At 39.7% G+C, this 21,839-nt stretch overlaps 1 protein-coding gene across 1 annotated transcript in view; it reads right to left on the bottom strand.

Annotated features, from left to right (window-relative positions):
• Positions 1-21,839, bottom strand: part of BICRAL (BRD4 interacting chromatin remodeling complex associated protein like) — a 38,962-nt gene that overhangs the window by 6,118 nt on the left and 11,005 nt on the right. The window contains exons 5-10 of the mRNA XM_036765833.1: positions 13,346-13,451; positions 12,600-12,700; positions 11,312-11,373; positions 9,444-9,589; positions 7,457-7,551; positions 5,912-6,014 (exon numbers count right to left, since the gene is read on the bottom strand). Coding sequence (XP_036621728.1) covers positions 5,912-6,014; positions 7,457-7,551; positions 9,444-9,589; positions 11,312-11,373; positions 12,600-12,700; positions 13,346-13,451 — 613 coding nt within the window. The remainder of the gene's footprint in view (positions 1-5,911; positions 6,015-7,456; positions 7,552-9,443; positions 9,590-11,311; positions 11,374-12,599; positions 12,701-13,345; positions 13,452-21,839) is intronic.

Below are 21,839 nucleotides of genomic sequence, written 5' to 3' on the forward strand. Positions count from 1 at the left end.
ATGAGGAATTCAGAAAAAACAAGAGAGGATATACAAATTGATAAAAAAATATATACACAATGACCACTACAATGTAAATGAACATAAAACAAAGCTGAACATCTTTGCCCTGGAGGAGAGATAAACACATGCACCTCATTCCTTTTGCTAAAGGGCCTGAGCCTATGGGTGGGCAATGCCATAAATGCGTTCAGTCCGCCAGGCAATGTTTTGTTTGATTTGGCTTAACTTTTTTTTTTTCCTTTGTAACAAGGGTTGGCTGCTCAGAAGCTTGGGGGAGGAAGGGAGTGAAAATGGGCAGATCTGGAAATGACTGTGAGGTGAAAACAAAAGGAATCCTTAGTTTCTTATCTGTACCTTGAGGGTGACAACAGCCACCTCACCCTAAGAGTGGGAAAGATCCATTAAGGTGCAGGGAGAGCGTGTTGCCCTTAGGAGCCGGGAGTCTTCTAGACAGTCTTCCAACTATAAACTCTTTTACTATGATGCGCTCCTTCTTCATATGTGCGCTCAATAATGCTCAGAAACACTCTGAGAGCATTACAAGCCTGCTACGCTTTTGTCACGTGATACATCAGTCCTCGATAAATTTGTGGAGTAAAAATAAAACAACAAAAGGCACCAATAAACTCTAAAAATTAATCAGACTTGCCCATGGCCATAGAGCTATAAGTATCTGAGGTGGAATTTGAACTCAGGTCTCTCCTGAATGTAAAATTCACCACTCTATCCTCTTCATCATTTGGCTTTTCTTCTGAAAGGACTTGTATTTCTGAGCCACGGCTTAATAAGAATTATAGGCTATTGGCCAGGGATAAGACAGACAGGCAGACAGAGGGAGGGAAGAAAAAGAGAGAAAACATATATATTTGCTTGGAATTTAGCATATATGAAGAGGATTTTAAACTGAAAATGGAACATTGAGAAAACTGACCATAATGATATGCTATAAGGTGTCTAGACAGAGAAGCCTAGCTGAGAAAGTTCATAGTAATTTACAGGAGACAATATGCAGAAAGAATAAGAGGGCCACTGAAAGGAGCCTCCACTTTCTCTGCTTCTAATCTTGTCATTCTATAGGAAACTGTTCTCTCCAAAGCAACCGATGATTGCTTAATTGCCAATTCCAATGGCCTTTTCTTAGTATTCGTTGTCCTCCACCTCTCTTCGGCCTCTAATACTGCTGATCACTCTCCCCTTAATGCTCTCTTCTCTCTAGGTGTTCAGGACACTACCCTCTCCTGGTTCTCCTCCTACCTATCTGACTTCTCCTTCTCTGTCTCCTTTGCTGGATCCTCATTCAGTTCATAGCCTCTAACTGTAGGCGTCCCACAAGGGCTCTGTCCTGGGCCCTCTTCTCATCTCCTTTTAAACTACTTGGTGATTTCATCAGCTCCCATGGATTTAAATACCATCTTTATTCTGCCCCAATCTCTCTGTTGACCTCCAGCCTCGAAGTTCCAATGGCCTCTCAGACCTCTCAAACTGAATGTCAAATAGACATCTTAAATTCAATATGTCATTATCTTTCCCTCTAAGCCTTTCCCCACCCCTTGTACCTTCCCTATTACTGTAGAAAGTGACACCATCCTCCAGTCCTTCACACTCACAACCTAGAAACCATCCTGGATTCCCCACTATCTCTCACCCCCCCTATCCAAGCCGTTGCCAAGGCTTATTGATTTCACCTTTACAGCATCTCCTGAACATGTGTCCCTCCTCTCCTCTGACACTGCCACCACTCTGGTGCAGGCTCTCATTACCTTGTAACTGGATTGTTATAATAGCCTGCTGGTGGGTCTGCCTGCCTCCAGTCTCTCCCCATTCTAATATATCTTCCATTCAGTCACCAAAGTGAATTTTTCTAAAGCAGATCATGTCACACACACACAGACCTTTCTCCCTCAATAAACTCTAGTGCCTCCAGGAGCAAATACAAAATTTTCTGTTTGGCATTCAAAGCCCTTCCTAACCTAGCCCCTTCCTACCTTTCCAGTCTTCTTATACATTACTCCTCAACACATACTCTTTGATCCAGTGACACTGGCCTCCTGTCTATTCCATTAACAATACACTCCATCTCTCAGCTCTTGGTGTTTTCTCTGGCTGTTCTCCATACCTGGAACACTTTCCCTTCTCCACTCCAACTGCTGACCTCCCTGGCTTCCTTTAAGTCACAGCTAAAATCGTACCTTCTACAGAAAGCCTTCCCTAATTCTTCATAATTCCAGTACTTTCCCTCTGTTAATTATTTCCTATTTATCCTGTATATAGCTTGCTTTGTATATATATACATACATGTATATATATGTATACACATACACACACATGTACATGTATATATATATATGCGTGTATATATATTTGTATGTTGTCTCTCCAACTAGACTGTAAACTCCTTGAGGGCAGAGACTGTCTTTTGCCTCTTTTTGTATCCGTAGTACTTAGCACAGTGCCTGAAACATAATTGGTGCTTGATAAATGTTTACTGGACTGAATGACAAAGCTCATGTCGACTGCATTTCAAAGGTGCAGAGTCTGATTAATAAAGTTAAGTCTTAACATGAGGAAGTATAAACACAGGCTCATTAGTATCACTGAGACAATACATCACTCATGACTAAAATACAACAGTGAAAGTTATAATTTTCATTCAAGGGGAATATAATAAAAGGAGAAAGTACTGTAAATCAAGCATATACGTATTTCTATATGGAAATCTACCAACTTGAGTGGGGAAGTATGGTGCACAGAATTTGAATGAAGGTGGGAGCAACAGAAGTGATACTGATATGTGGCATAGGCAGATACCTCAGAACACCCTCAAAAGAAGAAGAAACAGAAAATGAGTGATGGGATGATGACAGAGACAACATGGAAGGAAGATACAGTTGTGATGGGGCATTCACAATTTTCTTGGATACTGATTTCCACTAACTGAAGAGTAGCTGATAAATTCTTGCCTTGCTGAAACATTTAATCTTACAGAAGACAGAGGAAGTGACCAGGAGGTCTGCTGTCAGAATAATTCTGACTTAATAAAGAGGAACTGGTTGGTAAACTACACATGATGGGAATCTTGGCAAGAAGTGACCAGAGTTCACAACAGAGGAAAGAACCTCTGTTCCTTCCACGCATTCTGAGGTGTACCCTAGAATTTGGAAGAGTGGATTTCAAAGTGTTTGGAGAATGGAGAAAGGAAGGAATCCAGAGGAAGGAGTCTGACTTACCAAAGCGGAAGAGCACAGGATCACAGACCCAGGGCTCAAAAAGATATCAGCGGTCATTGAGACTAATGCTGTCATTTAAGAGGAAACTGTGGCCCAGGGAATGACTTACTCAAGGTCACACAGATAATGAGTGTCAGAGGTAGGATGTGAACTCAGGTCCTCTGACTCTACAGATAGTTTTCTTTCCACTGTCCCATGGTCTCCTTATGACATGGCTGAAGACGACGATACTCAAGAAGGACAGTCTAGCGGTGCCAACACAAAAGATTCCAAAAGGGAAAGAAGAGGAATCCGTCTAAAGAGATCAATATGGCTGCATAGGCAATGAACTGAGATTTTAAAAAGATATGACTAGAACAAGAGAGCAAGAGCAGATAACTGAGGACAAATATAACAGTGTCACCATTTTGTAAGGCTATCAAGAAGGCTAAGCCTAGAATGAACCAATGCTTGCAAAGATGCTTTTTAGTTATGCCAGAGACAAGAAGATCCAGGAAGGAAGAGGACTGACTATACCAATGGATGTGGTGATGATATCTGATTATAAGAAGACTTTGCCTCTGTTTTCCCAACCAAGGAAAATAATCTTCAAAATGGGAAATAACAAAAATTATTAATATGGAATCGAAATCTCAGGATTAGTGGGAGATGGTGAGAATACCTAATTGTTCTAAATGAGCTCAAGTCATTAAGCATAGATGAACAACGTCTACAGGTGCACTGGTAATAATCTTTGAAAAACTATGGAGAAAGGATAAATGTTGCAGGACAATATTATTCCATTTTTCAAAAAGGTAATAAATTGTTACATTATAGTTATCTTGACTTCAATTCCTGACAAAATTCTAAAATAAACCATTAAATGGATGATTTGTGAGTACTATACTTTGAAAAGAAAGTATTTATCATTAAAGTTGGCATAACTTTAGTAAGAATAAATCTTGCCATTCTCACATACAGAGGTACATAGTTCCATTTCTTTTCTTCTGACTGATAATTAAACTGGTAGGTTGGAAGAATTTCTTAGATATAGCCAAATAATGTATGGCAAGGCCTCTATTTATTTTTATGTTGAATTATATATCAGATGATAGTACAATTAGGTGGTTTTGAATTGGCTTAACTGACTCCTATAGGCCTAAAGAGTGGTGATTAATGGGTTGATATCAGCCTGAAGATGATAGCATTCCATGACTCCAAATCCTACTACAACACCAGAATGATATTGGTATTATTAAAATCAACATTTTAATATTATTAAATTTTAATTTTTTAAAACTAAAAATGTTAATAGTATTAAAGAAAACAGGCTTTTATTTCAGGAAGAAGCTTAGGATCCTTTAAAAAACTCTGCAATTTCCTGAAGGCAATCTGGCTGTCTCTCTTCTTCCTATTCAACTGTAGGCCAAACGTACTCATGATCCATTTGCAGTTTCTGTCCAAGTATATATACGGTCATGAACAAACAGTATAGACTAGTATCCAACTGCATATTGTAGTCCAGACAATAGGCATTCCTTCTCCACTTGGTTTTTCCTGAGTGGAGAGTTAGAGCAAACTTTTTTGAGTCACCAATGGACTAAATTTATGAAGTGCACATAACTATAAATCATCCAAAGGACAAGGACATGGTGGCTGTGAGTAAGATGTAACACATCACAAATAAGAAATTACAAATGAGAAGAGGAATGAAGGATGCCATCAAAGAAGATGGGCTACAGCAAGAGCAGGGATGACTGTCTTGACTGTATTGCATGCTCCACCAATATCCTTATCATGACAAAAGAAGGTAAGGGGCTCACTAGGCATACTTTGTGGATCCCCTGGGTGGAAATTCTTGGAGGAGGACATAGACGAGAGGAGCACAGAATAAGGCAGCTTATGATATGCGCTGTTAGAGGAAAAAGCCAAATCAAGGAGGTTATTGGTCCACTTGAGGTTGAGTCAACTCTGAAGCAGGGTGCTGGCTCTGGGAGAATGCCATGAAGCTCTATTCAAGGCTGTGTTCTGTTCAACACCTGGTGATGGACTATATGTTTGACCAGGGATCTCTCTAGCTAAGTTTGTAGGGATCCACCCCATGCTACGTAAAAAGAGATGATTTTTTTTTTCCATAGGCAATCTTGACAACTATTTACAAAGTAACGGAGGGAGTATGGATTAGAATTTGGTTTAACTTAAGGAAAAACTTCCTAAAAACTTCTAAAAGTAGAATGCCTCAAAGTAGTGAGTGAAGTATAACAGGGAAAACAAATGAAAGATTGCTCCACCTTTATTTTCTGTCCTTCTCTAAGATAGAAAATTTAACCCAATAAAAGAGCACAAGAAGACAGACTAAAAATTTATGTAAGTGCCAATGAAATGTTTAGGATGAAAGGAAAGTTCTATATGGCACAGTTCCTTAATTAGTTTTTGAGCTGGTATAGTACTTGAGGGTGGCTAAGAAGTTGAGAATCCTATATATGGAAATAATTTAATCACGAAGGTCAAACATAGAATCTAAAAATGAAATTTAGGTTTTGCAGAACATAGACAGAACCTTCAGGGCATCTGACAAAGGTACTGGGAGTTTTTCTTGTACTTTCTTCTATATTATTCATTTTCATACTCAGCTTTCACAACCTAATTCAGATAAAGACTCCTGTTACAAGTTTCCTGACTTGAGTTCTGATATTGCTTACCAGGATCTACAAGGGCCAGGCGTTTATCTCGGGACAGAGAAGCTCTTTCTTCTTGATTGAACATCCTGTCAATCATCACCATTTCAGCAGAAGGATTTATCCGCTGAAAAACAAAGAACAAAATCATTTTAGATACTTTTAAAAGAAATCAGTTCAAAACATGTCAGTTGGGTCTTCAAATCCAAAAGGGAGGAATCAAAAATTAAGATTTAGTTTCTAATTTCCTGTTGTGTCTTTTTGCTCCATCTTCTGTGATGATTTATTAAGAAATTTCCTGAAGTGAATTTTAATTGGCTTCAGCAAAAGAGAAGTTACAATCCAATCGTGGTCCTTATTTAACAGAAAATTTCTTTTGTTTTGTTTTGAGATGAGCAAGCTATATTTATTTTTTAATTCAATTTTATTTTCATTTCCAAATTCCCTTCCTCCCTTATTAACCTCCCCTACCCATTAAGAAAGCAACAAAATCTGTAACAAATACATATAGTCAAGCAAAACAAATTTCCACATTAACTAGGTCCAAAAAAATATGCTTCAATCTGAACTCTGAGAGTTCATCACCTCTCTATTAGGAGGTGGGCAGCAAGTTTCATCATAAGGCCTCTGGAGCTGTGTGGTTGGTTCCTTTGTGTTGATCAGAGCTCTTAAGTCTTTCAAAGTTGTCTTTACAATACTGCTGTTATTGTATAAATTGTTCCTCTTTAGTTGATTATTTCATGACTTGTCTAAACCCAAACCATGTGAGAACAGTTCAACAACACTGATAAAGCTTCTTACAATTTTTAAATGCTTCTTTCAACTTGGCCAGTTTTGCTTCACTGACAGCTATTCAAGTTGAAAAAAATTCTCTCATAGCTATAAATAGCTGATTTAGTGTAGTTGAGAGGTTTTCCTAAAGCCATATTATCATCATTGGCTTAAGAACTTCACTGATAATAATATTAATATAAGAAGACTGTATCTTTGTAGCCATTATACCATCCACAAAATAATTTATAGCTTAAAAGCAAAATGGATTTGGCCTTTCCATCTTTTTCCAAGTCTTTTGTTTTCTTTTCTAGTTAACTAGTATTTAAGAACTAATTTTGGCATTGGTCATTTCCATGTTCCCTCTATTCTTTCTTAAAAACTTATATCCAACGCACTACATTCTGTACCTGCAGTCTGTCTCAGAAGATCTCCAGTATTTCGTGTGCGAGGAAATATCTCCCTCCTCTTGGAAGGGAGGCAGGAGACTATGGGCACAAAATGTTGCAAAAGCTGTCAGATATAGCTGTTGTGTCAGCTAATTTTAATGAACTGATTTTCTTTGTTACAAGGGAATGTTCAAAGGAAAGGAGGGGCCATACTGGGATAGTATAGTGATGTAAAAACAGAAGGCATCAATAAAACAAGAAAAAAGCAAATGTCTGTCATCTCTTAACTCTTGAGTTGAAAAACCATGTTCTGAAAGCACACTGCCTCTTTGGGATTTCATCTCTAAAGCAGCTGCATGATGTGCAATGTGTTTCTGAAGACCAAATCTACCTGGCTTCTAGGTCTTACCATGGCATCTTCTATAAGCAGGCATCTGTATTTGTTAAGCATAGCTTGGGTCCTTTTGAGAAGTTGAGTGGCAACTGATTCAAATTCACTGTCCACTAAAGAGAGAGAGAGAGAATACAGGAAAGGTTATCATCACCATCCTTAACAGGGTAACAGACTTAGAGCTGTAACAGAATTCTCTGCCACAGAGGTTGTGTCATCTAGCCCAGTCCCCTCATTTTACAGATGCCCAGGGTCACTCATGCAGATCAGTCACAGGACAGCGTACTTAATTCAGTGATTCTTCAGGCTAGAAAGGACTTCGTGAGGTCATCCCTTTGCTTTAGGAAGAAAAGTACTCTCTTGAATATAGTAACTTTATCCATTATCAAGGCTTATCTGTGAAAACTTTTGTCATCCATCCCAGGCTGGCTTCACTTCTGCCCTGAGCCAGACTTCTGGGCTGTTTTTCTGCTGCTACACCATCACAGCATGTCATCTGGTTTTAATATTAACTTAAGCAGACTCCAATCAAGAAGATCTATATATTACAGAATGTCAATACTTTTCAACAACAAATATTTTTCAAAATCATGCAATTTATTCCAATATCAAATATAAGTGATCTTAGAATGACCTGATCAGATGATTTGGGCTGCCACTCCCTTCAGTCATGAGGATGCTTTCATGAGGCACCTGGGCCTGCAGTCAGTCTAAATGTAAACCCAGTTACATGACCCTGCCACAAGTCACTTAATTGCTGTCTGCCTCAGTTTCCTCAGCTGTAAAATGGGGATAATAACACCTACCTCCCAGGGTGGTTGTGAGAATAAAATGAGAATGTCTAAGATGCTTACTTTGCACAGTGCCTGGGATATAGTAGGTATACTTAACAAATGCTTGTTTCCTTCCTTCCCTCCTTCTTTCTATGTAGAACCTTACAGAAACGGGCCATATCTTCAGGGTCACAGTCTTGTAGTCCTGCCTTTCCTTCTTCACCTGTTTGCCACATTCCCTCTCTTACTTTCATCTGTTTTTTCTTCCTCTCATGTTCCCTTTTCACCACCCTGCCAGCCCCCTCCCTACCCAGTCCTGGTCCTGACCCCTCCTAGTTCACAGGATCACAGAATCACAGATCCAGTTACAAGATTAAAGGCCGTCTTATTCAAACCCTTGATTTTACATATGAGGAAACTGAGGCCCAAAGAAAGTGAATGGTTTGCCCAGAGTCCCACAAGTAGTAAGATCATAGGTGGGATTTGAATCCAGGGTCTCTGACGCCAGAGCTAGTGCTCTTTCCATTGTACTATAGCTGCCTTAGGCAGAGCAGAGGTCACTGTGATCACTGCCTTGATACTGTGGAGCAGAGCCAGAAGGGATAAGGGTCACGGACAGGAGACTAAGGCAGCGGGGATGAAATGGAATCAGGGCTCTAGAGGCATGTTTGTGATGGGGAGGAAGTGGGTGGGATGCAGCCTAAGCAGCTGATGGAGCGTCAGGACTGAACGTGAGGATGGGGAGGCAAGCATGATGGCTCGTGTTGAGCTCTGGCCAGATTCCAAGCTGGTAATGCTCCACCAGAAGATCCTAGTAATACTTCTGGCTCGATTATTTGCTTGACTGGCTTTGTGACCTCAGGTAATTCTCTTTAAGCATCCATCCAAGAGTGTGGGTCAGGGTTAGTCTAAGTTGTTTGCACGATGACCAGTTCAGGCAGATGCTCAATTCATGCTTTAGTGCTACTGCTGAGGAATTTGCCCACAAAAGCGACATTTTTTGGTGAGGATACTACCTCTTGGCCTTGGGTGAGAAGAATGTGATGAGGCACTTCGCGAATATCAGAGATTTCTAACTAAGATGGACACTAATGACTCTCCCCCTGCAGCTCCTAGGCAGTGAGTCAGCGACAGAGCTGGGATTTTTCAAAGGAAGGCCCTCATTCTAAAACTCTCAATCATCCTCTTAGAAATTCTATTGGCTTCAGGCATTGAATGAGCTGTCTATTTACCTTTCTTCAAATCCTCTTCAGTTGGCAGGGATCCCTGACACACATGATAAGAAAGGAGTCTCTGGACCGCATCATTTAGTGACCTGAACTGGCTTTTATCTGGTGTCACAGCATGGGCTTGATCCTTCTGTAACTGCTGGAGAATACTTTAAGAGATAAATTTCCAATATTAACACAGAACTACTATGAGAAACCTAACCACACAGTCATATTTACATAAAAATAAACAGGAGTAACAACAGTATATAAATTATATGAATTTCTGAGTTGTCTTTATAATAGTAGAGAGAAGTTGTATTCATCCGTCCACTATCTTGTATAATTGATCAATCAACAAGCATTTATTAAGCACCCACTATGTTCCAGGCACTGCATTAGGTGCTGGGGAGACAAAGACAAAAAAAATCAAGCAATCCTTACTAGGGAAAACAACACATCCCTAAATAAGTATCTACAGAATACTCACAAACTAAATACAAAATATTTAAGTACCAGGTAGTTAGCAGGAGAGCACTAGCACATCAGGGGATCAGGAAAGGCTTAGTTAGTGTAGCAGGTAGTACCTGAACTGTGTCTAGAAGGAGAAGAGGGAATGTACGAGGCAGAGGTGAGGAGGGAGTGCTTTCCAGGCATGGGGAGAGATGATCCAAAAGCACAAAGGAGATGAGAACCATGTGGCAAGAACACAGAGCAGGCCAGTTTTGATTGATCACAGAATGAGAGAAAGGAGTAACGCAGGATGAGACAGGCTAAGGCCAGGATGGAAAGGGCTTCAAAAGCTAAAAAGAGGAATTAATTTTCATTCCAGAATTAAGTCAACAGAGCTAACTGAGCAGCAGGAGAGTGGAGAGTTTCCCATAGGGTGTGAAAGGAAAATCACTTTGGCAGCTATTTGGGTGATGAATTAAGAGTGGGGAGGAGTCTGAGGGAGGGAGACCATTGTAAAAGTCCAGTTGAGAAGGGACAAGGGCCTGAATTAAAGTGGTGGTTGTATGAATGAAGAGAAAGGGACAGTTGGAAGAGAAGGGGACAGTGAAGGCAGAAATGAAAGATTTGGCAACTAGTTCAATATGTGGGCTAAGGAAGAATTAAGACCTGAAGACATTAAGGCTACAAATGGAGGAGAATCAAAGAATGGTTAGGTCTTCAAAAAATAAGGGAGCTTGAAGGGGGAGGGAGGAGAATTTAGGAAAAAAAACTGTGAATTTTGTTATGGACATGTTAAGTTTGAGATGTCTGGGCCATTCATCTTGGTGATGTTTGATGTCTCCCTTGTGATCAACACTGTATGATGCAATAAAACTGATGGTGTTGGGAGTTTATCCTGTGTCTCTTAAGGTTCACTGGAGAACTGAGCAAATAACCTTGGCCTCATATAAACATGGTACTCCAACGAACTCTATCTGTGTGGGGTTAGATACACATATAGCATATACGTATAGCTAAATTCATGTCCTATAATAAGCCAATCAACAGGTATTACCTGGGCTGACACTTTTGCCCTCAACCTTAAAGTCTGTTTATCTAATAATGCTCAAGAGGGAGCCTCAGAACGAACAACAAGAACTCTAAAAGCCCAAACTATTGGCCTTAGGAACGAAAGAGTAAACACCAAGAGATTAATCACTTTCCAGGATTCAACAAACACCATTTGATATCCTAATATCCCCTGAGGAAGATCTTATCAGTGAAACCGGACATTTTAGAAAAGACAAAAATGTAATTTTTGAAAAGGCTAATGCAGAATCAGACAACCCCAAAATACATCTGCATAAGATGTTAACTTGACCTCTGTAGTTTATGATAGAAACTGGGAAAACTGGAGTAACTGTCTGAAATTAAATCCAACTATTTAAAAGTTGACTTACAAAGCTCCTTTAGTTAGCTGTTTCGCAGCAGGTCTCTTTTGTCCCACTGTATGACTATCCACCTAGAGGAAAATAAATTTCCTGATTATTTCCTTTGGTAGAAAAAAAACAGGTTACAGAAAACTTTGAAAATAAAGTTTTAAAAGTAGGAATGTTTTCAACTACCTATAAAAGGCATTTTCTGGCATGGTAGTATTATGCATTATTGAAAAAATAACTAACAGAAGAGCAATAATTCTGTAGATTCAGTATTAACAACTTGGTGCTACATTAAAAACTTCTGGGATCACAAAATGTAGTCACCACTCCTTAGAAGGACTCAGCTGTTAACTTACTACAGGGTAACAAAACGTGTAGGGCAGTAACAACCCCACTGATGAGAAATCAACAGATACCACTTAGCCCCATGGCCCAGAAGTGAGTCTGGTGCAGACTACTATCGTGGTTTACAAAACAAATTCAGATTCTGTTTTGCCTAGGTGGGAAGAGAGAAGCAGAGTCCCTAGTTCTAAGAACAGCACCTCACTCAACACTTCCAGGCAATCCTAGATCACAGGAGCCTTTTAAATTTAAAGAGATGGACAAACGTTTAAGGACATTACAAGGCTTAAAAAAAACCCTCTTTGTTTTCCTTCCTTCTTCTCTTGTGGACCATTAGTTTTCAAAGTAGCATTCAAACTTTTTCAGTTCCCAGGCCACTTTATTGGGATAATGGCGATCACCTATCCTGTCAAATGCTGCTGACCACTTGGAAAGAAATCCAGAATGGGAAGAAGGGCACTGTTTTTGCTAAGACATTGGTGAGAGGTATCATAAGTAATAATAGCTGACCTTACATCATATTTTATAGCTTTAAAGTTTTACTCTTTCATGTAATTTTATTGTATTCTCACAACAACCCTACAAGGCATATATTGGAAGTATTATCCTCATTTTACAGAAGCAGCAGCTAAGGCTTAGGGTCTCACTGCTAAGAAACTGAAGAGCCAGCTATTAAACCCTGGTCTTCAGCTTCCAAGTCCACACTGCCTTTTAGGTAAATCATTCATTCATACTAGATGTTGTTATTATCAATTTTAACACTAAAAGAGAACAGCTGATTGATCTCTGAGAGCCCTCCAGGGATACCCATCTTCCAAAGACCTCACTGTGCCCGTTCCACAGTGGAAGAAGAGGCGGTCTCTGTCCTGAGTATGCAACCAAGACCCCAAGCAGCCAAGTGGTGCAGTTATGCTTTTATTCCTTTGCTCTAAATAGTAAGAAAAAGCTACATTCAATATCTGGCTACCTGTACATTTTGCTGTCCTGGTGACGATCCCACTCCTTTTTCCTGTTGTGGCTGTGGTGTTCCTAAGGGTGGTTGCATAACTTTGCTTCCAGAATCCTGTCCTATTAAAACAGTAAACATATGATGTTAATCAGAGGCAGCAAAATAGTAAACCACAATTCTTGTATCATAGATAATTAATTACTCTAAGATGAGAGGAGAGCAAGGAGGAAGACTGATCTCCCAGACCTGGGGATCAGACAAAGTGACTGTCAGAATCCACTAAGTAAGACAATTTAAACACTGGAGTTTCACCTCCTTTGAGGCAGAAGCAAATGGCTTTTGGAGGACCTGAGTATCCACAAAGTTGATAGGAGGGGAATAAAAAAAAATCCTAACATCTGACTGGACATTTTTAGGCCTTTGCCTTCTACATTACTAAACGTTTACTGAGGATATCTCTAGAACCTTGTACTAGGCATAATAGGAAGCACAAAATAAATAGAAAACACAGTAACTGCCCTCATGTTCATTCTAAGCGTAAGAACCATATGCACGCAAATGAAGAGGCCGGGGGACAATTACCAAAGCAACATATATTAAATAATATGTAGACTAACTGTGGAAGTGCTGAGAGTCACAGAATAGAGGAATGATAACAACAGGGTAAAGTTAATCTGGAAAGACTTCATTCAGGATTAGATATGAGGAACTGACTTTGGATGTCAGGAGGCAAGGTAAAAATTAGATAAGGAGAGGCTCCTGACCTGGCAATGGGTTACTCAAGAGACCAGTTATTTGCGTTTGTCTCAAGCCATCTGGGGTCTTGGAAGTTGAAACGGGGGAAGTCTGGTTCAAGCTTTTTTTCTGAGCCTGTGAAAAATATTACCAAGATGGAAAAGTCAATTTAAAGATTTTTAAAGTCTTTAACAGGTTAGTTATAAACAAATGACTCAAGTCTCTTAACAACTTAAAAATTCAACCTAGAGAGTTTTCTCAAGTTACATCAAAGAAACAAAAATGGAAAACAAATAGTATTATTTTCCTTTTATGTAGGACAGGGGTTCTTAGCCTGGAATATATGAACTTTAAAATATATATATATATACACACACACATATACATATATATTTAAATGACTGTATTTTAATATAATTGATTTCCTTCATAATCTTATGCCTTTAAAAACATTATTCTGAAATGAGTCCACAGGCTTCACCAGACTGCCAAAGGGGGCCCATGATGCAACAAAAACAGTTAAGAACCCCTGATGTAGGAAGAATTTTAATAAATACATTTCCTTCTCCTCAAGTTTCTGGGGTGCGTTCACTGATATCTCCTGAGATGCTTCATTGAAGTTGGTTGGTTTCATGACACCACAATAATAAATCCAAAAATCCTCCCTCCTGGGGTCCTGCTTCACATGGTGACTACAGTCTAAGTCATTGAGATTCAAGAGGAACTCAGTCATTATAACTACATGGTCTTTATTCCTTGTGATTTCATATACATACAAAACCCAATTCTTCTTTGAATTAGGATGTAAACAATGAATTTCTATGTACTATGCTTTAACTGAATTTGATAACCCTAAACTAAGTCTGTCTGACTCACCGATCAAAAAATCCTGTTTTCTTTTTATGGCTTATCTGCAGTGAATCTATCATCCTAGTTACTCAGCACAGTTATGACCTGACTCACTTCACAGTCAGTTAGCATAAGATCGGGACATACTGGTATAAGGAGCTCCAGGTAAAGAAATTCCTTCTACAAATAGAGATTAGCAACTGCTCTGCAATTTATATTCTGAGAGAGGTGCCTACAGCACAGAGATATTCAGTGATTTGCCCAGAGTCAAACAAGGCAGTATGTGTCAGAAGCCAGCCCTGAACTCAAAATTTCCTGAGCCCCAAGGCCAGCTTTCCATTTTCCACACCATACTGCCTTCTCAATTTAACAGCTTCAGCAAACATAATTAGGAAGGTAAAACTGATGCCAACACCTTCTTTCTTATTTGTACAATAAGGACTCTCTAAAAATAGACAATTCTATGATTCTATATGATGCATTCCTAAAGCTGAACAGAAGTGACTTGATTATCCCCCACTCTGAATCATCTATGATTCCAGTCCTGTGGATCATTAAGGAAGTTAGCTGTGCTTTAGTTACTTTAGTTCAGTCATTTCCCTTCAATAATCTCAAATTCTTTTCCTTTTCCCTCCTTGTATACCAGAAGACTAGAGGAAGTCACTGTGAGATTAACCAGAGTTAGCCTGTGAATAATCCTCTTGTTTGTAATAAGGTCATACCTATGTCATCCCAGACAGATAGGTATGGAAATCTTTTTTAAAAGCAAGACAGGAATCAATTGGGGACTAGCTGAATAAATTAAGGTATATGAATGTGATGGAATACCATTGTGCTGTGAGTAATGACAAAGGGAATAGTTCCAGAGAATCCTGGGAAGACTCATATGAACTGAGGTAGTAGGAAGTGAGCAGAACAGGAGAACAATTTATGCACTAACAACAACACTGAAAAAAGAACAGCTTGAGAAGATGTAAGCACTCTGGTCAGTGCAATGACCAAGCATGATTCCAGAGGATCAGTGAGGAAGCATGTACCTCTTCCAAAAGAGAGGTGGTGACTTCAGGGTGCAGAATGAGACATACCTTTTTGGACAAAGTCAGCGTGGTAAATTTGTTTTGCTTGACTATACATATTTGTTACAAAGGTTTTGTTATTTAATGAGAAAGAAGTTACCAGTTCAGTCTTATTACTTTTTACCTTGTATACCAATGCCTTAGATTAAAATACAATAATATAGTTAACAATTTTTGTGGTAATAAAGAACTGGAAATAACAAGGGTGCCCATCAATTAGTAAACAGCCTAAACCAACTGTGGTATGTGAATGTAACAGAATATTATTTTGCCATAAGAAATGATGAATACAAGGAATTCAGAAACATGGGAAGATTTACATCAACTGATAAATGGGAGCCTATAGAACCGAAAACAGGACCAGAAGAATATTAACCGCAATGGTTACAACAATGTAAACTAAAAGAAACCCCAATAATTTCTGAGCAAATTAAAAGTCAATAATTATCCTGGAGTACAGATAATAGAACAGGTATGAGTCAGACTCAGTGACCACTGAGATCTCTTCCAGCTCTTAAATTCAATGGTTCTGTGGACATAATTTCCTTTTCTCTCAGTAGAGAGGCAAGAGGAGGCAGCTAGGTGGCGCAGTGAGTAGAGCACCGGCCCTGGAGTCAGGAGGACCTGAGTTCAAATCCGGCCTCTGACACTTGACACATGTGCTAGCTGTGTGACCTTGGGCAAGTCACTGAACCCCAATTGCCCTGCCAAAAAAAAGCAAAAAAAAAAAAAGTAGCGAGGCAAGAGACCACCAAGACAGAATGTAGTCTGTACACAATCTTGTATATCATTGTTAGACAGGGCAAACCTATTAGGGTGTTTTTCTTTGTTACAATGGAGGACAGGAGAGAAACAGGACTATTTCTAAAAACCAAACAACCAACTGAACATGTAATATGAAAACAAACAGCATCAATGAAACAATTTTTAAAAAAGAGAGGAGGGCAGAAGTACTAGTTCAGAACTTTGTATGACAGGGAGAGGTCTTTTCTTTCTCTCCACAGCATCAGTGTGTAGGGCAGCTGTAGTCCACTCCCTTACATCTAAGGCCTAAGAAAACACCCCCAACTTGACATATTCTAGTCATACCCTCTGTGTAGATACTTAGTATCTCAGCATTGATAACTCAGTATTGCTCTCGGTCATGCACTATGTGCAGATGTTCTTTAAAGACCTGGTCTCAGTCACTGCCATTCTGCTTGGGTGGCAGCAGCCTTACTTACCCCTGACACTCCTGTTCTCTCCTCCTTTATACTCCAAAGAACAGCCAATTTTGGGGGGTCCTAATTCTGATAATATAAAGGTTAGCATTCTCACTCAGAGGAAACACTTAACCCTATGGGTATTTGCTACCAACGGCTAACATATTAAAACAGTCTGTCTAAGACCTGGCTAAGAGAAATCTACTCACGTTGGAACAAGTGACTTTCAGTCTCTGAAGACCTCTTGAAATTCCCTGATATACATAGAATAAAACCTGATTAAATAGAACCCAACAAACCAAAATGATTAATAACCACATTTCTCCCCTGTAATATGCTTTGAGAAATTGAAATAATTACCAAAAAAATGCCTCCAGTAATGATTCACTGGATACTAACTATTGGTCTAACCTACCTTTCCCATGCTCAACAAACCTGAGACTTCAGTCAAACTTCAATTACATACTATCCTTTGAAAACAGCCCTTGTTTTACAGCCTTTGTTCATTTGTTTATGCTGTTCCTTATTCCAGGAAGATTCTCATCCTCATCCTTGAGGTGAAATCTTTCCAGTTGTTTAAGGCTCAGCTCTAATTCCATCTTCTCCACAAAACCTTATCTTCCTGGTCAGAAATAATCTTCTTTCTTTCTTTTTTTTTTTTTGGAGGGGGGAAGGCAGGGCAATTGGGGTTAAGTGACTTGCCCAAGGTCACACAGCTAGTAAGTGTGTCAAGTGTCTGAGGCCAGATTTGAACTCAGGTCCTCCCGACTCCAGGGCCGGAGCTCTATTCATTGTGCTACCTAGCTGTCCTTCAGAAATAATCTTAAAAGAATCTTAATGATTCTTAAAAATGATCTTAAAAGAACTACAGTTAGAAGGGACTTCCAAGGTTTTCTAATTCGACTGTTATTAAAAGTATTGCTCTCGAGGGGCAGAGCCAAGATGGTGGCTGGAAAGCAGGGACCTGTTTAAGCTCTCGCTCAAATCCCTCCAAACACCTATAACAAATGGCTCTGAACAAATTCTAGAGCTGTGGAACCCACAAAATAGCAGACGGAAGCAGGTCTCCAGCCCAGGACAACCTGAATGGTCGCTGGGAAGGGTCTATCACAGGGTGCTGGGAGCGGAGTGTAGCCCAGCATGGGCCACACGAGGGCAAACCAGACAGGAAGTTGACCCAGAGCAGGCCTTAGGGCCATGAATCATTGATCTGTGATAGTTACCAGACTTCTCAACCCACAAACACCAAAGACAATGGAGCAGGTTAGTGGGAAAACTGCTAGATTAGGTTAGAAAGTGGTCCGGCCCCAGCCCTGGGGATGGCGGAGGTGGTGCACAGTGGTGATAGCAGCAGCTGGAAGCTCCTGTAGCTGCTTCCAGAGCTCCAGCATCAGCTGCTTCCAGAATCCCTGGCTCACATGGTGGGAGGAATCAAGCGGTAGACAGGAGCGGGAGTGCAGGGCTTGCTTTGCCCTGCATGGATCTGGGTCGCAATTCTGGTTGACGGTTCTTCGAGGAGGAAGAGCACTGCTGTGGCAGAGCTTGCGGTGACAGTGGAGTAGAAGTAGCTCTGAAAACAGCAGCACAGCCCCTAAAGCTTGGGACAAAGCACTCTCTACTATACAAGCAGTCATACCCTGACAAAAAGCTCAAAGGCCAATTAGTTGGCTGGGAACTGGCCAAGCAGCGAAAAAGGACGCAGACGCAGACTCTAGAATCTTTTTTTGGTGACAAAAGATCAAAATATACAGCCAGAAGTCAACAAAGTCAAAGAGCCTATATCCAAAGCCTCCAAGAAAAATATGAATTGGTCTCAGGCCATGGAAGAGCTCAAAAAGGATTTGGAAAAGCAAGTAAGAGAAGCACAGGAAAAATTGGGAAAAGAAATGAGATGCAAGAAAACCAAGAAAAACAAGTCAATGAATTGCTAAAGGAGATCCAAAAAAATACTGAAGAAAACAACACCTTAAAAAAAGACTAACTCAAATGGCAAAAGAGCTCCAAAGAGCCAATGAGGAGAAGAATGCCTTAAAAGGCAGAATTAGGCAAATAGAAAAGGAGGTCCAAAAGACCACTGAAGAAAATACTGGCTTAAAAATTAGATTGGAGCAAATGGAAGGCAGTGACTTTATGAGAAATCAAGATATTCTAAAACAGAACCAAAGGAATGAAAAAGTAGAAGACAATGTGAAATATCTCATTGGAAAAACCACTGACCTGGAGAATAGATCCAGGAGAGATAATTTAAAAATTATTGGACTACCTGAAAGCCATGATTACATCATCTTTCAAGAAATTATCAAGGAGAACTTCCTGATATTCTAGAGCCAGAGGGTAAAATAGAAATTGAAAGAATCCACAGATCGCCTCCTCAAAAAGATCCCAAAAAGAAAACTCCTAGGAATACTGTCGCCAAATTCCAGACCTCCCAGATCAAGGAGAAAATACTGCAAGCAGCCAGAAAGAAACAATTTGAGTATTGTGGAAACACAATCAGGATAACACAAGATCTAGCAGCTTCTACATTAAGGGATCAAAGGGCTTGGAATATGATATTCTGGAGGTCAAAGGAGCTAGGATTAAAACCAAGAATCACCTACCCAGCAAAACTGAGTATCATGCTCCAAGGCAAAATATGGATTTTCGATAAAATAGAGGACTTTCAAGCTTTCTCAGTGAAAAGACCAGAGCTGAATAGAAAAATTTAACTTTCAAGCACAAGAATCAAGAGAAGCATGAAAAGGTAAACAAGAAAGAGAAATCATAAGGGACTTACTAAAGTTGAACTGTCTTGTTTACATTCCTACATGGAAAGATAGATGATGTGTGTAATTCATGAGACCTTTCTCAGTATTAGGGTAGTTGAAGGGAATATTCATATATATATATATATATATATATATATATATATATATATATATATATATATATATATATATATATATATAGACAGAGGGCATAGGGTGAGTTGAATATGAAGGGATGATATCTAAAAGAAATAAAATTAAGGGATGAGAGAGGAATATATTGAGAGAGGGAGAAAGAGAGAGATAGAATGGGGAAATTATCTCACACAAAAGTGGCAAGAAAAAGCAGTTCTGTAGGAAGGGAAGAGGGGGCAGGTGAGGAGGAATGAGTGAATCTTGCTCTCATCAGATTTGACTTGGGGCGGGAATAACATATACACTCAATTGGGTATCTCACCCCACAGGAAAGTAGTGGGAAGGGGATAAAAAAGGGGGGATGATAGGAGGGAGGGGAGATAGGGGGAGGAGGTAATCAAAAGCAAGCACTTTTGAAAAGAGACAGGGTCAAGGGAGAAAACTGAATAAAGGAGGACAGGATAGGATGGAGGGAAATATAGTTAGTCTTTTGCAACATGAGTATTGTGTTTTACATAATGATACACACGTGGCCTATGTTGAATTGCTTGCTTTCTTAGGGCAGGTAGGTGGGAAGAGGAGAGAATTTAGAACTCAAAGTTTTAAAATAAGATGCTCAAAAGAAAAAGCTGCTTTTGCATGCAACTGAGAAATAAGATAAATAGGAAATGAGGCATAGAAATCTATCCTGCCCTACATGAAAGTATGGGAAAAGGGGATGGGGGGGAAGAGTGGGGTGACAGAAGGGAGGGCTCACTGGGGAATGGGGTAATCAGAATATATGCCATCTTAGAATGAGGGGGAGAGTAGAAATGGGGTTGAAAATTTGTAACTCAAAATCTTGTGGAAATCAATGTTGAAAACTAAAACACTAAAGAAATAATAATAAAAAGTATTGCTCTCTGACACAATGTCACCCCTCAAATGGCTACCTAGCCTCCCTCTAAGAACTCCATGGGTAAGGAATTCAGATTATCCCAAGGAAGACCAGGGCTTGGGAATGGGTTTAAGTAATAAAAGCAATAGCAATGGCATTGATAGCCCACATTTACATACACTTTATATATGTTATCTCATTTGATATCATCTATTTCCTCATACAGAACAGAAATTGACCTCCTGCTAACTCCCTCCCAACTGCCCCTCATTTAACCCTCTGGGGTCTCATGCAAAACCATTCTGATCCTTCTACAGGAATACAGCAATCATGTTTCCCTCTAAATCTTCCTTTCCCCAGACTAAAATGAAGACCAAACAGCCTTGGCTCCTTCAAAGGATTCTTAAAAGAGGTGAATTTGAAGCCCTTCACTGACCCAGGTGCCCTCCTCTGGCAGCTGTCCAGTTTACCAGTGCCCTTAAATATGTGCCCAAGACTGGGTCTAAAACTACAGATTTAGTCTGAGCAAAGCAAAGTATAGAGGGACCTACTCATCCTCTTCTTCAGTTATTTTTGTGTATATATATATATATATACACACACACATACATACATACATACACACACACACACACACACACACACACAGTCCTTTGTACTTCTCTTAACAAATCAATAAACCAGCAGGCATTTATTGTCTACTATGTGCCAGACTTATGATAAGTAGCACTGGGGATACACAGAGATGAAAGACAGCCTCTTCCCTCGAGAAGCTCACAGTCTAAAGAGGCAGACCACATGAAATAACTGCATATAAAAAAGATAAATTCAGGACAAACTGGAGATAATTTCAGAGGTTCCTGAATGATGGTGGGAAAAGGAAAGCCTGAAGTGGCAATGGAGTGCAAGGAATATTCCAACTTCTCTACCATGACTAGTGAGTGAAAGTACCATCAGTCTTGGAAAGGGTGGCCAGGGAGGCTGTCATTAAAAAGGAACTAGGTCTCAGTGATGGTAAGAAGATGGAAAGAGAAAGGAAAAGGTTTAAGATGAAAGTAAGTTTGTAACCCACAGGCAGGTAGGTGGTATAGTAGATAAGAGTGCTGGACTTTGAGATCTGAAGTTCTGAAGATCTGAGTTCAAATCTACCTTCAGCTACTTTCTTAACTGTGTACTCTGGGCAAGTTGGTTAAGCTCTGACTTGCCTTGGTTTCTCCATTTGTAAAATGGGGATAATAACAGGGTGGTTGTGAGGATAAATGAGATAACAGAGGGTATTCCTAAAGTCTGGACACATAGGCAAAAATGCATATTTTCAAGAAATGAAATGAAGTTTTCAACAACACTTTATCTAATTGGAATCATTTATGATGAAAAGATTGATGCGCTTTGCAAGATTCATGTGAACTCGTTCTATAACTCCACCTTGCTGTCAATTTTAGCACATTCACTCTTTTTGCCTTCAATCAAGTGTGTTGCAACTGTGATTTTCACTGAGTACACCTGCTCCTTTAGCATACCTCAGAAAAAGAAGTCAAGGGGGCTAAGGTCTGTTAATATTCCAAATATTTCAAAATATGCATTTGTGCCTATGTGTCCAGACCCCGTATTTGTGAAGTATTTTGCAAACCTCAAAG

This window comes from Trichosurus vulpecula, chromosome 7 (genome assembly GCF_011100635.1).
Source record: "Trichosurus vulpecula isolate mTriVul1 chromosome 7, mTriVul1.pri, whole genome shotgun sequence".
Taxonomy (NCBI): Eukaryota; Metazoa; Chordata; class Mammalia; order Diprotodontia; family Phalangeridae; genus Trichosurus; species Trichosurus vulpecula.